This window comes from Callithrix jacchus, chromosome 5, assembly GCF_049354715.1.
Source record: "Callithrix jacchus isolate 240 chromosome 5, calJac240_pri, whole genome shotgun sequence".
Classification (NCBI taxonomy): domain Eukaryota; kingdom Metazoa; phylum Chordata; class Mammalia; order Primates; family Cebidae; genus Callithrix; species Callithrix jacchus.
This window is the reverse complement of record NC_133506.1, coordinates 120,499,526-120,514,490: the sequence shown is the minus strand read 5'-3', so window position 1 is coordinate 120,514,490 and position 14,965 is coordinate 120,499,526. Positions and strand designations below refer to the sequence as shown.

General features: G+C 39.2%; 1 protein-coding gene and 1 pseudogene across 10 annotated transcripts in view; both read right to left on the bottom strand.

The window, feature by feature from the left end:
* LOC100395099 (coiled-coil domain-containing protein 144A) overlaps window positions 1–14,965 on the bottom strand; it is a 117,405-nt gene that overhangs the window by 82,255 nt on the left and 20,185 nt on the right. For 9 of the 10 annotated variants that reach the window (XR_013535930.1, XR_013535928.1, XR_013535931.1 and 6 more), the window contains 3 exons: window positions 10,216–10,317; window positions 6,988–7,061; window positions 6,025–6,161 (listed from right to left, as the gene is read on the bottom strand). Coding sequence is in view for 5 of the 10 variants with exons in the window: in XM_078374367.1 (XP_078230493.1) it covers window positions 6,025–6,161; window positions 6,988–7,061; window positions 10,216–10,317 (313 nt within the window). In the remaining 5 variants the exon portion in view is untranslated. The remainder of the gene's footprint in view (window positions 1–6,024; window positions 6,162–6,987; window positions 7,062–10,215; window positions 10,318–14,965) is intronic. The other variant, XM_078374370.1, reaches the window with a different exon arrangement.
* On the bottom strand, window positions 7,069–10,209 carry LOC100409729 (cell division cycle-associated protein 7 pseudogene; annotated as a pseudogene).

The following is a 14,965-nucleotide window of genomic DNA, read 5'->3' as shown; positions in this document are numbered from 1 at the left end:
AGCTACTTATTGCATGCTAGGCCCTTTTCTAGGCACACAGGATATGGTAGTGAACAAAAATCCTTCTCATGAGAGTGAAATAAACACACAATGACAGTAGATAGATTAGGCAAATATATGTTAGAGGGAAAAACTGAAGCAGGAAAACGAAATGTTTACAGGTTTGAGAGGAGAAGTGGTGAGAATTTTAGGATGGCCAGAAATGTCCTGACTGAGAAAGGGGCTTTTAAGTAGAGAACGGAAGGAATGGAAGGAGAAAGCCAGGAGGCTAACTGAGGAAAAGGCATCCCAGACACAGGGAACTGCCCAGTACAGAGGTATGCCTGGAGTGTTTAAGCAACAGTGATATATAAGGAAGAGCAAGAAGTTCAGTGTGGCTGAAGCAGAGCAAAGGGAGTAAGAAACAGATATTTAAGTTGAGAGAGGGGTATTAGGAGGAACCCTGACACATACTCAGAGTGAAATGGGAGGCAATCAGATGGGTCTGAGCAGAGGAATGACATCATCTGACTTAGGTTTTAAAGACGGCCACTGAGTTAAGGATTGATGAAAAGAAGATTCTTTTAAGAAAACAGAAAGACCAATTAACAGTCTATTACATGCATCTACACAGCAGATGGTGGTGGCTTGGACATGGAAGATACAACTGGCTCCTGGATATATTCTTCAGGTACTCCTGACAAGATCTGCTGACAGATTAGACATGAGGTGTCAGAGAGAGAGCTAAGTCAAGGATGACACTTTGGTTTCTAGCAGAGCAACTGCAAGAGTGCCATAAATGCAAGTAGGAAAGACTATGTGAGGGTAGGTATGAGAAAGAACACTGGTACCCCAAACTTGGACCTGGTAAGTTTGTGATACCCAACAGTTTGTGATCAACCAAACAGAGATGCCAGGCTAGTATAGAAGTCTGGAATTAAGGAGAGAGATTGAGGCAGGAGACACGCATTTGGAAATCTTAGTACACTCAAGGTAGTAAGCCATGAGAAAGAAGATTGAGGACTGAGCCCTGGGACACATCAATGTGTAAAATGTGGGATATGAGAAGAAACCAAAACAGATTATGACAGATAGACTAGAAAGGCAGGAAGAAAAGCCAGGTCAGTGAGGAAGATCCTGCAAGCCAAGTGAAGACACTGCTATGGAGGAGAGAGAGGTTTCCATCGGGTCCGATATTGCTGACAGGTTAAATAAAATGAGGTCTAAGAAACAATGTCTAGATTTGCTGAAGTGAAAATCAGTGGTAAACTTGAGAACAACAATCTTGGAAGAGTGGTGGGAGTGAAAATGACTGGTGTCAGCTCAAGAGTGAATGGACAGGAAATCTGAATCCATGAGTATAAACCATTCTTTCAAGGCCAACATACCTAGGGACATGATGCAGATGACCCGATTTTCTTCTTGTTTAGCTGTACTTTTCAATTCTTATATTACTATATAGTATATTTTTACCCTTTAAAAGTTTTTAAAATTATGTCTATATGGTATTTTTGCAATGCCAGATCAAGGTATTGAATAAAAAATTCATGAAGTTTAGAACCAAAAGATTGAACTTTTCTAGATGATATCCGCTGATTATCATTGTGCTCATGCTTATACATAAAGATCAAGGAAGACTAAAAGTTTCAGAAGAAGTATTTCTTGCTTGATAAAAATCATCCAACTCTAGAATATGTTATATTCATCAAATATACAAAAACAATAGTCAAAATATGGAATTCTATTAACAGGAATAAAAGGGGACAAATGCAGAAAACAATCTTATTTTGTAAACCAAATTTGTTGAAATTATATGAAGCCACTGTTGAAAAATACAGTGTGCTGCCTACTGAAATATATTATCTTTTAAAAGGAAGGATAATGGCATGCATGTAGGGCACCTTTAAAAAGAGGATTCACTGGCCGGGTGCGGTGGCTCATTCCTATAATCCCAGCACTTTGGGAGGCTGAGGTGGGTAGATCACGAGATCAAGAGATCCAGACCATCCTGGTCAACAAGGTGAAATCCCGTCTCTACTGAAAATACAAAAATTAGCTGGGCATGGTGGTGCACACCTGTAGTCCCAGCTACTCGGGAGGCTGAGGCAGGAGAATTGCCTGAACCCAGGAGACTGAGGTTGCGGTGAGCCGAGATCGCAACACTGCACTCCAGTCTGGGTAACAAGAGCGAAAAACTCCGTCTCAAAAAAAAAAAAAGAAAGAAAAAAAGAGGACTCACTGCATAAGAGCACCTTGGTTTTAGCACAAGGGCCAGCAAATTGGCGCTTGTGGGCCAAATCCAGACCACTGCCCGTTTTCACGAGGAAATTTCCTTGAAACTTTACAGCCGCACTTACTCACTTTATAATCCACAAAGCCTGCAATATTTACTAACTGGCTCTTTACAAAAAGGGCTGCCTAACTCTTGGTTCAGTACATCTAAGATCCTCTGATGTATTTTAGCAAGTTTTACCCGATATACTGAAACGCTTATGTGGAATATGAATCCCTTTGTGCAATCCCTTGGCAATATACAGATTAATTTGAGGGTCTGGTATTTTAGCACTCACACTGAGAACAAAAACCAAAAATTTAATAACTAGCAGTTCTGTTGCTAACAAGGTACAGTGTCAGTGTAGCATGTAGCTAGCTTCCTTTTGTAACTGAGCAGATATTATGAGAATTTCAGCAAAACTGGCTTAAGATGTGTCACCATTCAACATACGCAAGTCTATAAACATAATTCACCACATAAACAGAACCAAAAACAAAAACCACATGATTATCTCAATTGACGCAGAGAAGGCATTTGAGAAAATACAACAGCCCTTTATGCTAAAAACCCTCAATAAACTCGGTATCGATGGAACGTATCTCAAAGTAATAAAAGCTATTTATGACAAACCAACAGCCAATATCATACTGAATGGGCAAAAACTGGAAGCATTCCCTTTGAAATCCGGCACTAGACAAGGATGCCCTCTCTCACCACTCCTATTCAATATAGTACTGGAAGTTCTAGCCAGAGCAATCAGGCAAGAAAAAGAAATAAAGGTATTCAAATAGGAAAGGTGGAAGCCAAATTGTCTCTATTTGCAGACGACATGATAGTATACCTAGAAGACCCCATTGCCTCAGCCCAAAAACTCCTGAAACTGATAAGCAACTTCAGCAAAGTCTCAGGATATAAAATCAATGTGCAAAAATCACATGCATTCGTCTACACCAATAACAGACTTAAAGAAAGCCAAATCAAGAACGAACTGCCATTCACAATTGCTACAAAAAGAATAAAATACCTTGGAATACAACTCACAAGGAACATAAGAGACCTCTTCAAGGAGAACTACAAGCCACTGCTCAATAAAATCAGAGAGGACACAAACATATAGAGAAACATTCCATGTTCATGGTTAGGAAGAATTAATATCGTGAAAATGGCTATACTGCCCAAAGCAATTTACAGAATCAATGCTATCCCCATCAAGCTACCATTGACTTTCTTCACAGAACTGGAAAAAACCACCATGAACTTCATATGAAACCAAAAGAGAGCCCGCATAACCAAATCAATTCTAAGCAAAAAGAACACAGCGGGGGGCATCACACTACCGGATTTCAAACTATACTACAAGGCTACAGTAATCAAAACAGCATGGTACTGGTACCAAAACAGAGATATAGACCAATGGAACAAAACAGAGGCACCGGTGGAAACACAACATATCTACAACTATACAATCTTTGATAAACCTGACAAAAACAAGCAATGGGGAAAGGATTCCCTATTTAACAAATGGTGTTGGGAAAACTGGCTAGCCATGTGCAGAAAGCAGAAACTGGACCCCTTCCTGACACCTTACACTAAAATTAACTCCAGATGGATTAAAGACTTAAACATAAGACCTGGCACAATAAAAACCCTAGAAGGAAATCTAGGCAAAACCATTCAGGACATAGGAGTAGGCAAGGACTTCATGAACAAAACACCAAAAGCATTGGCAACAAAAGCCAAAATAGACAAATGGGACCTAATCAAACTCCACAGCTTGTGCACAGCAAAAGAAACAGTCACTAGAGTGAATCGGCAACCAACAGAATGGGAAAAAATTTTTGCAGTTTACCCATCTGACAAAGGGCTGATATCCAGAATTTACAAAGAACTCAAACAGATTTACAAGAAAAAAACAAACAAGCCCATTCAAAAGTGGGCAAAGGATATGAACCGACACTTTACGAAAGAAGACATATATGAGGCCAACAATCATATGAAAAAATTCTCATCGTCACTGGTCATCAGAGAGATGCAAATCAAAACCACATTGAGATACCATCTCACGCCAGTTAGAATGGCGATCATTAAAAAATCTGGAGACAACAGATGCTGGAGAGGATGTGGAGAAAAAGGAACAGTTTTACACTGTTGGTGGGAGTGTAAATTAGTCCAACCATTGTGGAAGACAGTGTGGCGATTCCTCAAGGCCTTAGAAATAGAAATTCCATTTGACCCAGCAATCCCATTACTGGGTATATACCCAAAGGACTATAAATCATTCTACTATAAGGACACATGCACACGAATGTTCATTGCAGCACTGTTTACAATAGCAAAGACCTGGAATCAACCCAAATGCCCATTGATAATAGACTGGATTGGGAAAATGTGGCACATATACACCATGGAATATTATGCAGCAATCAGAAATGATGAGTTCATGTTGTTTGTAGGGACATGGATGAATCTGGAGAACATCATTCTCAGCAAACTGACACAAGAACAGAAAATGAAACACCGCATATTCTCACTCATAGACGGGTGATGAAAAATGAGAACACATGGACACAGAGAGGGGAGTACTAAACACTGGGGTCTATTGGGGGGAAAAGGGGAGGGCCAGTGGGAGGGGGAGGTGGGGAGGGATAGCCTGGGGAGAAACACCAAATGTGGGTGAAGGGGTGAAAGCAAACAGAACACACTGCCATGTGTGTACCTATGAAACTGTATTGCATGCTCTGCACATGTACCCCAAAACCTAAAATGCAATAAAAAAATAAGGAAAAAAAAAAAGATGTGTCACCAAACTAAATGCACACTTTGTGAAATAATCAGGACACTCTAGATCTAACACCCTCGTTTATTAAAATGACTGCATACAACATGATTTTCTAGGTATGACAATTGTACTATTTCCTTATTGCTAAGGATTTAGCCTATCTCCAACTTTTTGATATTACAATGCTATAATAAATATCTTTATACATAAGTACATATGTAACACATATAAATAACCTTAATGTACATATGTCATACTTACTATATATTTACCCATTCACCTGCTGTATATTATATACTTCATGTAATAAATGTCCTTAACGCATATGTGTATGTGTTTACACAAGTAATATTTTCCTCTGGGCTCTCATCCCAAAGGAGAAGCCGTTAAAGGAGTGACGTGTTTGGAATTCTGATGCACGCTACTGAACTACCCTGCAAAAGGAGTTCCCAATTTCATTTAACAACTGTATGAAAATGCCTTTTTCCTCATATTTCCCAATGCTTCCTATTTTTTTTAAATAAAAAATATGATTGGAAAACTGGCATCTCATTGTTAATTTGCATTTTTCTGATAACCAAAAAAGGCTAATATCCTAGTAAAAGCATAAAATTTGTTCATCATGAATATTAGCCAAAATTAGAATTCATTTCCTAGCACATAATTGTCTCTCTCTTTTTTTTTATGGAGTTTTGCTTTTGTTGCCCAGGCTGGAGTGCAATGGCGCAATCTTGGCTCACTGCAACCTCCACCTTCTGGGTTCGAGTGATGCTCCTGCCTCAGCCTCCCGAGTAGCTGGGACTACAGGTACGCACCACCACACTCAGCTAATTTTGTATTTTTATTAGAGATGGGGTTTCTCTGTGTTGGTCAGGCTGGTCTCAAACTCCCAACCTCAGGTGATTCGCCCACCTCAGCCTCCTAAAATGCTGGGATTCCAGGCCTGAGCTACCACACCCATCCAGTTGTCTCCTGTTAAGTGTTGCTGTACCTGTCATGCACTTCATTCTCCTTCCTAGGAAATTGCTGATTAAGTCCATCATCATCACTGCCAGCAGCGGCACCACCAGGTAGGCTTCCGGATAATTCCACGTTATTACTCGTGTGCTGCTTCATTTCTTCTTCGACCTTGAGTGAGAGTTTGATGTTAAGGATGATTGTTATTACTTTATTCAATACAAAGAATTTTGTTCTGTTTTCATTGATTTCATCACTTCACTCAGTTTACTTATCATAATTTTAGTCATTAAAATACTTTGTGGTTACTTTAATTTTATCATATCTAAAACTATAATAGAATTATAATTATTATAATTGTATCATCAACAGTTTTGTAAAGTCAGCTTTATTTCTGTTTCAATCAATGAGACAGAATTTTCCAAAATTTCAACAAGTGCCCTTCTTAATTTTGTGCTTTTATTCCCAACCACCCTTCACCATGTATTATGAATTTTTACCTCATTTGACTGGCACAAAGACATAAATAAGAAGACAAAGACACAAAGCATGTCTTCTTCTGTCTTTACCACTTGGCTTCAACATTAGCAGCCAGACTGAGAGGATGTGACACTGTAGGGCTTCAGGAACAGAAAGGAAGCTTCTCTTTTCTGCACTAAGCTATTCTTTTCCCCCATTAACTTTTGTCATTTTTTTTTTCATTTGAATCCTGGGATGTCAAAGCTCACTGAAATACAAGTCTGCCTCAACACAAAAAGCAGAGTGAAACTGCTAAGCTGCTAGTGTGGAATTATGGAAATGAGATGCTTCCCGAATTTCACATTCAACAGCCATAAAAGTTTGTGGCTGGAGGATATATAGTATAAGAATCTACTTTAGCCCACTATCTATTGATAACTGGAACAAAGCCAAAAAAGATTTGGGCTATCTTAAATTACTAAAGCAAAGCAAACAGTATTAAACCAGAAATTTAGATTTAATTTAAATGTTTACACACCTGTGGCTGCTTATTTTCACATCCTTTAAGTCTTCCTTCCTCTTCCTCCGAGGGCAGCTCCAAGTCTTGTTCTTCTGCAAAATCCAAATGTTTAGTTAAACGACTTAGAAGTTAGATAAAAGAGAGAGTCTTTACAAAAATAGATTCTAAATTATGTTTCATTTTAAGACGGAGTCTCACTCTGTCACCCAGGCTAGAGTGCAGTGGCACGATATTGGCTCACTGCAACCTCCGCCTCCTGGGTTCAAGCAATTCTCCTGCCTCAGCCTCCTGAGTAACTGGGATCATAGGTGCATGCCACCACTCCTGGGTAATATTTGTATTTTTAGTATAGACGGGGTTTCACCATGTTGGTCAGGCTGGTCTTGAACTCCTGACCTCATAATCTACCTGCCTCAGTCTCCCAAAGTGCTGGGATTATAGGCGTGACCACAGAAACAGTCCCACATCCTGATGTCTCCCATAAACACACTATGCATTCAGGGCTTATTATATTTTATATGTTCTATGCTTGCAATTCATTGAGATAACTTTAATTAACTACCATCTCTCACTTTTCTACATATTTTTTTTAAAGCAGACAAGTTAGGACAAACATTTTATTATTAAAATAAACACTTTTGTATAAAAGCATTACAGATCAACAGCTGTATTTACACTTACGGATTCAAAGTCCAATCACGCATCAAACACTGATTGGGTCAGCAATGGTTTACTCATGCAAGTAAATTGGACACACAAACACTTAGATTCCTCCTCTACCAAATAACCTGATTAATGCAAAGAGGCAGGGGAATACCGACACGGGAAACCTGTCCAGAAACTAGACTGGCAGAGATGTCAGGTTAACAAACTACTGAAAGTTACATCTCCAAAAAGGCACTTCTCATTCTTACAAAAGTGCTTAAAATCTAAACTTGAACCCTGAGCCTAGGTTTATAAATTTTCAAGAAACTGTAAAGAACCACAGACCAGTTTTTAATATCAAGTTTCCAGGCAAAGTTGTCCAAGAATTTATTTGCAGTACCTTACATGTAAACTGAAATAAACTTGGCAAACTACAATCATACTAAAGTTTTATACCGAAAATTCAAATCGGCCTACTGGTAATTTCTAGATAGCTTTTCTATCACAATTTTAAGTATTACTTGCCCACCAACCTTTGAATCATGATTGGGTAAGCTAGACGCACCACTTACCCTTCAGGCACCAGAAATTAAGTCTCAACTGTGGCAACAACTTGTAACATAAGCACAATACATGGGTTTGAGAGGCATCTGAAGTAATGTACTCCAATCTGCAGTAATCACCTAATTTCTCCACATGGTTTTAAGACTTCTGTGCCTTGATTCTATTAAAAATTTCAACTAGTATGAATGCTATATCATACTTGTTTTTATGTAAACAAGTTAGAAGGCTGTTCTCTGAAATTCTCTAGTTAGTTAATTCTATTACTGTGTTTCTAAATGCTTAGCTTTTATGAGGGCTATTTCAACACCAAGTAAATAAAATACGCTTTCATAAAACTATAAAGGAAATTATAAAACTAAGAGGCTAGAGAGGACCACTGGAAATGGAGGGCGATGCTATGAGGTGGGGGTTGGGAGCAGAGAAGAAACTGCAGGAAGGCAAAGTGTAACTAGTAATATACCTTCCCCGTGATGCTCCAGAAACAAGTCGACTGAGATTACCTTGATTGGAGTTTCTTATAAAACAGGCTGATCATCAAGACCCTTGACTCAGGTTTCAGTGAAAAAATTGGAAACTTTAACAAGAAAGATTTAAGAAGCAGAAGGCAGGCCGTGAGTTTTCCAGATATTATGCTTGCATTTCAAATTCCTGTTTCAGACTTTTCAAGTAGGCATGCACATTCCCAAAGCCATGATATTTGGCTAAATACACAAGGACCCCAGTTGCACGCCATCCTTCTCACTGCCGGCAGAAACTGCAGTTGCAGACTCCTCGACAAGGTGGGCAATGCCAGTTCGGATCCAGCAGAGCATTCCTGACCTCTTCACCAAAACAGTTTCGATGGCAGGGGCCACAGAACTGTCCTCAAATGCCACAGCAGTCTGGGTTTCTGCAGTTTCTTCTGGTATCAAGTCTTCTGACGGTGTTGATGACAAGTGGAGCCCAGTGAACGGTCATATATCTTCTCTCCAGAGTTGCTGCAGATGTTCTCCAAATCTTCCTCTAATTTCTTCCACTGGGCGAATTACATGTGGAAGGGTCAGGGATGACCTGGAGCGACGACTTCTGGGCATGTCATCTTCGTTCATGTAGCTGTCCATGGTCTTCCTCTTTCTCACCAACATGTACTTATCCTCTTCCTCCTCCATGGGTAGGGTGTCAACGGACCCGATGATCCAGGACCTTGACCTGGTAAGAGGATGAGCTCTCCGTTCAGGGTTCCTCCTGGATGCAACACCTGGGAATCTACGCCTTCGAGGTCTCCTGGATTGTGAGTTGGAGCCTGGGAGGGAATGTCTTCCAGGGAACGGGCCAGGGAAGCTTTCTAATTCAGACATGAGTTTTGCAAGCATTGCTTTGTTTCGCTTTATATTTAAAGCCCCTTTCTCCAAAAAATTCATCCCACTTTTATCTTCTGAATCGGAGTTGGAATCAGTCACAGAATTCTCGGAGGACTGTGGGAGCTCTGCTTTTTTGTTGGTTGCTCCTCTGGTACTTCGAGCTGGACACTCCATCGCCACCCTGAGAGGTCCAGAGTGCCTGCACTGGCTGCGGGTCCTACAGCCTTCCCGAACTGACTGCAGCCTCGTGTTTGCAAAATTATCAGAAGCAAAGCTGTCACAACCGTCATCAGAGGATGATGAGGTTTCCATGGAAATTAACTTCACATTATCTGAATTTCTTTAAGTTCTTTACTCTGAGATCCTTCTGCAGGACGCCATGAGCGTCCATGCTGGCGGTGGGTGCCCAGGCCCGTACGTGGAGCGGAAAGTGAAGTAGCCTTGCACTCAGCGGTCCCACAGCAGGAGGAACAGCAGCCGCACGGCCGGCAGACAGGGCGCGCCGACCCCACTTTTCTATGTTTTTACGTTTACTATTACTTACTTTGATTCACCCAACAGTCTCTATTACATATTTTGCTTTCCATTAAGATTCTTCATGGATATAAATTTTTTATAAACAGAATTTATGTCTAACCATTTTAAACTCAAATATACATGAAGGCATCGTGTGTATGTATTCTAGGTTCTTTGTTACCTTCTTTGCTCCCTTTGTTTTCTGGCAGCTGTGACTGGCACACGTCATGGAGAGTATCATTCCCTGAGAGAAGTTCAACTCCAATGTTCATCTTTTCTTGTTCTATTAATAAAAAACAGACTCACAGGATTTACAAAAAGTCATAATAAATATACTTTAAAAACTATTTTAATTATAATAACATAGTCTTTCCCGAATGTACCACTATCTTCAGCATTTACTTTCAAATACTTGGTTATACTTCATACATTTCTATGCAAAATGAGAGCCTTAAGGGACCTAACTGTTCCCATATAAAAACAGGATTAGTCTAGGACCACATTAGATCCAAAGAGCATGCAGTACCATGAGACAGGAAAGGAATATATAACAAAAATATTTTCCTTTTTTCTTGTATGGAAACAACAACTTTTTAAAAATTGTTATATTTTACGTTCTGGGCTACATGTGCAGATCGTGCAGGTTTGTTATTGCTACACAGGTATACACGTGCCATGGTGGTTTGCTGTGTCCATCCCCCTGTCATCTACATTAGGTATTTCTCCTAATGTTATTCCTCCCCTATCCTCCCACCCCCTGCTATCCTTCCCCACCCTCCTCACCTCCCAACAGGCCCTGGTGTGTGATGTTCCCCTCCCTGTGTCCATGAGCTCTCACTGTTCAACACCCACTTACGAGTGAGAACATGAGGTGTTTGGTTTCCTGTTCTTGTGTCAGTTTGCTGAGGATGACAGTTTCCAGCTTCATTCACGTCCCTGCGAAGGACATGTACTCATCCTTTTTTATGGATGTATAGTATTCCATGGCATATATGTGCCACATTTTCTTTATCTAGTCTATCATTAACGGGCATTGGGGTTGGTTCCAAGTCTTTGCTATTGTGAACTGTGCTGCAATAAACATACATGTGCATGTGTCTTTATAACTGAATGTTTTATAATCCTTTGGGTATATACCCAGTTACGGGATTGCTGAGTCAAATGGTATTCCTAGGTCTAGATTCTTGAAGAATCACTACACTGTCTTCCACAATGGTTGAACTAATTTACATTCCCACCAGCAGTGTAAAAGTGTTCTCATTTCTCCACATCCTTTCCAACATCTGTTGTCTCCTGATTTCTTAATGATCGCCATTCTAACTGGCATGAGATGGTATCTTAATGTGGTTTTGATTTGCATTTCTCTAATGACCAGTGATGATGAGCTTTTTTCATATGTTTTTTCTATCTAAACAAAATTGTTGGGATTTAAATTTCTTAAGACAAGTTAAAGAAAAAAAGCAAAAAAAAAACCACAGAAGTGAAACTTTAAAAGCCATTTCATCATCAAGGGCCCATTTATCCACAACCATATTCAAACCACATATGTATGTGGTTTAAAATGTTGGCTCTAAATTGCAATCTGAGAATCCCTGGAGTTCAAGATCCAGGCGGGGGTCTAAGAGGTCAAATAACACAAAATGTTATTTGCCATTTTCACTCTCATTCTCTTTCAAATGTACAGTGGAGCTTTACATAGACATGATGTGTCATAACAGCATAGTTCTAATGTCTATTGGAATGTATGGTTGTGCATGCTTGTTTTTTAAATATTTTAGTTTTTATTTCTAAAATAGCAAATATCAATAGATACAACCAACTAAAAAGCTCTTTGGAATCTGCAATCATTTTATTTATCTATCATTATGAAGAGGGCTTAACTGAGATCCAGTAATTTGATAGAAAACCAGAACTTCCTGGGTCAATAAGGACTGACCTCAATAATGTAATGTGACCAGACAAAAGAAAGTTGCAAAATATGTAGAGTGTACAACAATTTATATACACTTTTAGGACATAAAAACAAATTCTACATTTTATTTATGACCATACACATATGTAATAAAATGTTTTAAAAGAGAATGGAAATAATAATTCGGGGTGTCAGTTATCTTTAGGCAATAATATTTAATCATGTAAAAGAAACTTCAGAAAGTTTCAGAACCAGTGTTTTAAAAGACTATGTCCATCACATGCTCATTAAAGAGTGATTACTTTCCTCATTCTTGATAATCAAAGATACCCTCCCCTCAAAACACACACACACACACACACACACACACACACACACACACACACAGGGTCTGCTAACTAGAATATCTGACTGGCTTAAAATCATCAGTATAGCCACAGTATGAAGCAATGATTAAACTTAAAGCACAGCTCACATGTTGGTAAGTAAAGTTTGTCTTATCTGGTAAGTTTTGGTGCTACACATTGACCTTACATTCTTTCCACCTTCCTAATACCCACTCTTCCTTTTTCTGAGGTATTATCTCATTGTACCACCCTCCATCATATGCACCTGCTTCTTTTCCCTTCATTTGCTCCCTACACTCTCTGATTCCTCGTTCTTTATTCCCCCTTTTACTCTTATCCTCTTCCTTCTAATCTGACATTGCATATCTAGGGTTCAATACTATCCACAGTTCCAGGCATTCACTGGGGGTCTTGGAACATAACCCCCATGGATACGGTGGGGAAACTGTACATTTTGTTGTGTCACAGCCTAACTCCAGATCTTTAGTTAAAATTGTTCAGTTTAGGAAAAAACACCCCAGCACAAGGAAGCTAGGTCTATGGGTACTGTGCTGTGTCATATGGCAAAACATAGGAAACAGACCACGGACAAGGATCTTTGCAAAGACTTTTCACTGCCAGTGGAGAAGAGCTCAAGGGACATCAATGTATTCACTCTCATTAATCCTCTTCTGGGGCAGATGCTGGTTATGTTTACTTACTTCTAGCTCTTTTCTCTGGCACAAACAAGGCTCAAATTCACTCCCATTTTACCTCCTATGGAAAGAACCACTGGAAAGATCACTCCCTTAAAGAGCTTATTCATTCTGAGCTATACCACTCATTCAGAGAGAAGCTTAAGAAGAAACACTACCACAGTGGTGGCAGGTTGCCAGGGAGTGCGATCTGATACGAAAAATATGTACGAACACAACTATCAACTCACTCACACTACCAGAATGTGCCAACAGTTGTTGTTCTTGCTGGAGAAAACAAAATTATTTTTCAGTTCTTGTAAAGCAAAACACTGGCATTTCCTATGACAGGGAATCTAACTGTAGATGAGCCATGTTATAATAATATAGACTGTTTTCAAACTCATCCCTAAAACGAAGAGAATCAGTGAGGAACATATTTATTTTCACCTGTCATATTCACTGCCCGATCTTTTTAAATGCAAGGTAAGTATGTGAGACTTTGTGATTCCAGTTTTATAAAGTCCAGCTCTTGAGATTATCCTGTCCCATTGCTAGAGTCTATCTGGACCCGTCTCCTGCTGTGGAGTACCGCATGATGCCATTTTTCCCCTCTCTCCCCATTACATGGCAAATGTCTATAGAAATCACGCTTTCTCAGCACATCAAGTCATATGTCATCAGATCCTATGCTGATGAATAAGACATGAGGAAAACAAAGGCAAGGACAAAGAACATCTAAAATGACAGAATGAAATTACCATAGAACTTTATTTTTTAAATGTTCAAAAAGATATCCACTCTTTCATTCCAACTATATGACAAGTCTGGAAAAAGCAAAACTATGGAGACACCAAAAAGACCAACGGTTGCCAGAAGCCAGCGAAGAAAAAGAGATCAAAAGGCAGAGGACGGAGGATATTTCGGGCTGGGAAACTATTTTGTCTATGATGCTACAAGGATATATACATGCAATTACACATTTGTCCAACAGCAGAGAATTTACAACGCCAAGAGTGAACGCTAACATAAACTGTGGACCTTGGGGGTGATGTGTCTGTCCAGGTAGGTTCCTCAACTGTAACTCTGATGAACTATGACGGGGGGTACTGATAATGAGGAGGCTACTCATATGTCTGGGGTCATGGGGAATATGGAAAATCTCTATACCTTCCCAATTTTGCTGTGAATCTAAAACTGCTTGGAAAATAATGTTATGAATTTTAAAAAACATACTGAACTTGCTATTACCCTAAATCATAAAAAGACAATTTTCAAGGTGAAAATTGTGAATCACTAAAGATCAAGGTAACAGAATATGAGTATAAGCTCCCAAATTGAAGCATATAAAAACACATAAAGCAATTAATTTAACTGCATACATAGGCAAAAAATTGATAAAAATGATTGAATATCTAATCATTATTTCATAATAATAAACAGGGATTTAATACAATATGAATCAAAACTGGTCCATCCATGTACATAAAATGAAAGACAACTTTTACTCTAATTTTAAATCAGAACTTATTATTCCCATTTTATCCACAGTTTTACTGAAAGTTTAATCAGATAAGGACAGATTATAATTAGTTAATATTGCCATAGTAACTTATGTACAAATACCTGTTAAGTATTCACCAAGTGTCAAAACTTAAGTAGCATTGCTACTTAATATGAATGATGCAACTGAAACCAGTACCATGTTATGGTCTATCATTCTGTTATTTGCTATCATATTACATCAAATTTTATGATAACACCAAAAATTTAGTCAGGGCCATAGCTGCTGGGCAGCAAAGATTTCATATAGCAGGTGCGAGACAGCCATCCTTAGAAAGCTTGCTTGCAAGGCTGGTCCTTGGCTGGTGTTCGGGACCTTGAATTTGGGAGGGCTCCCACCATTCCCTAACTTAGAAGAAGGGAATGGCTCACCGTGCCTAAACTGTTTGTGCAAATGCAAATGTGGTTTGCTATGAACAGTTCATTTCCTCCTAG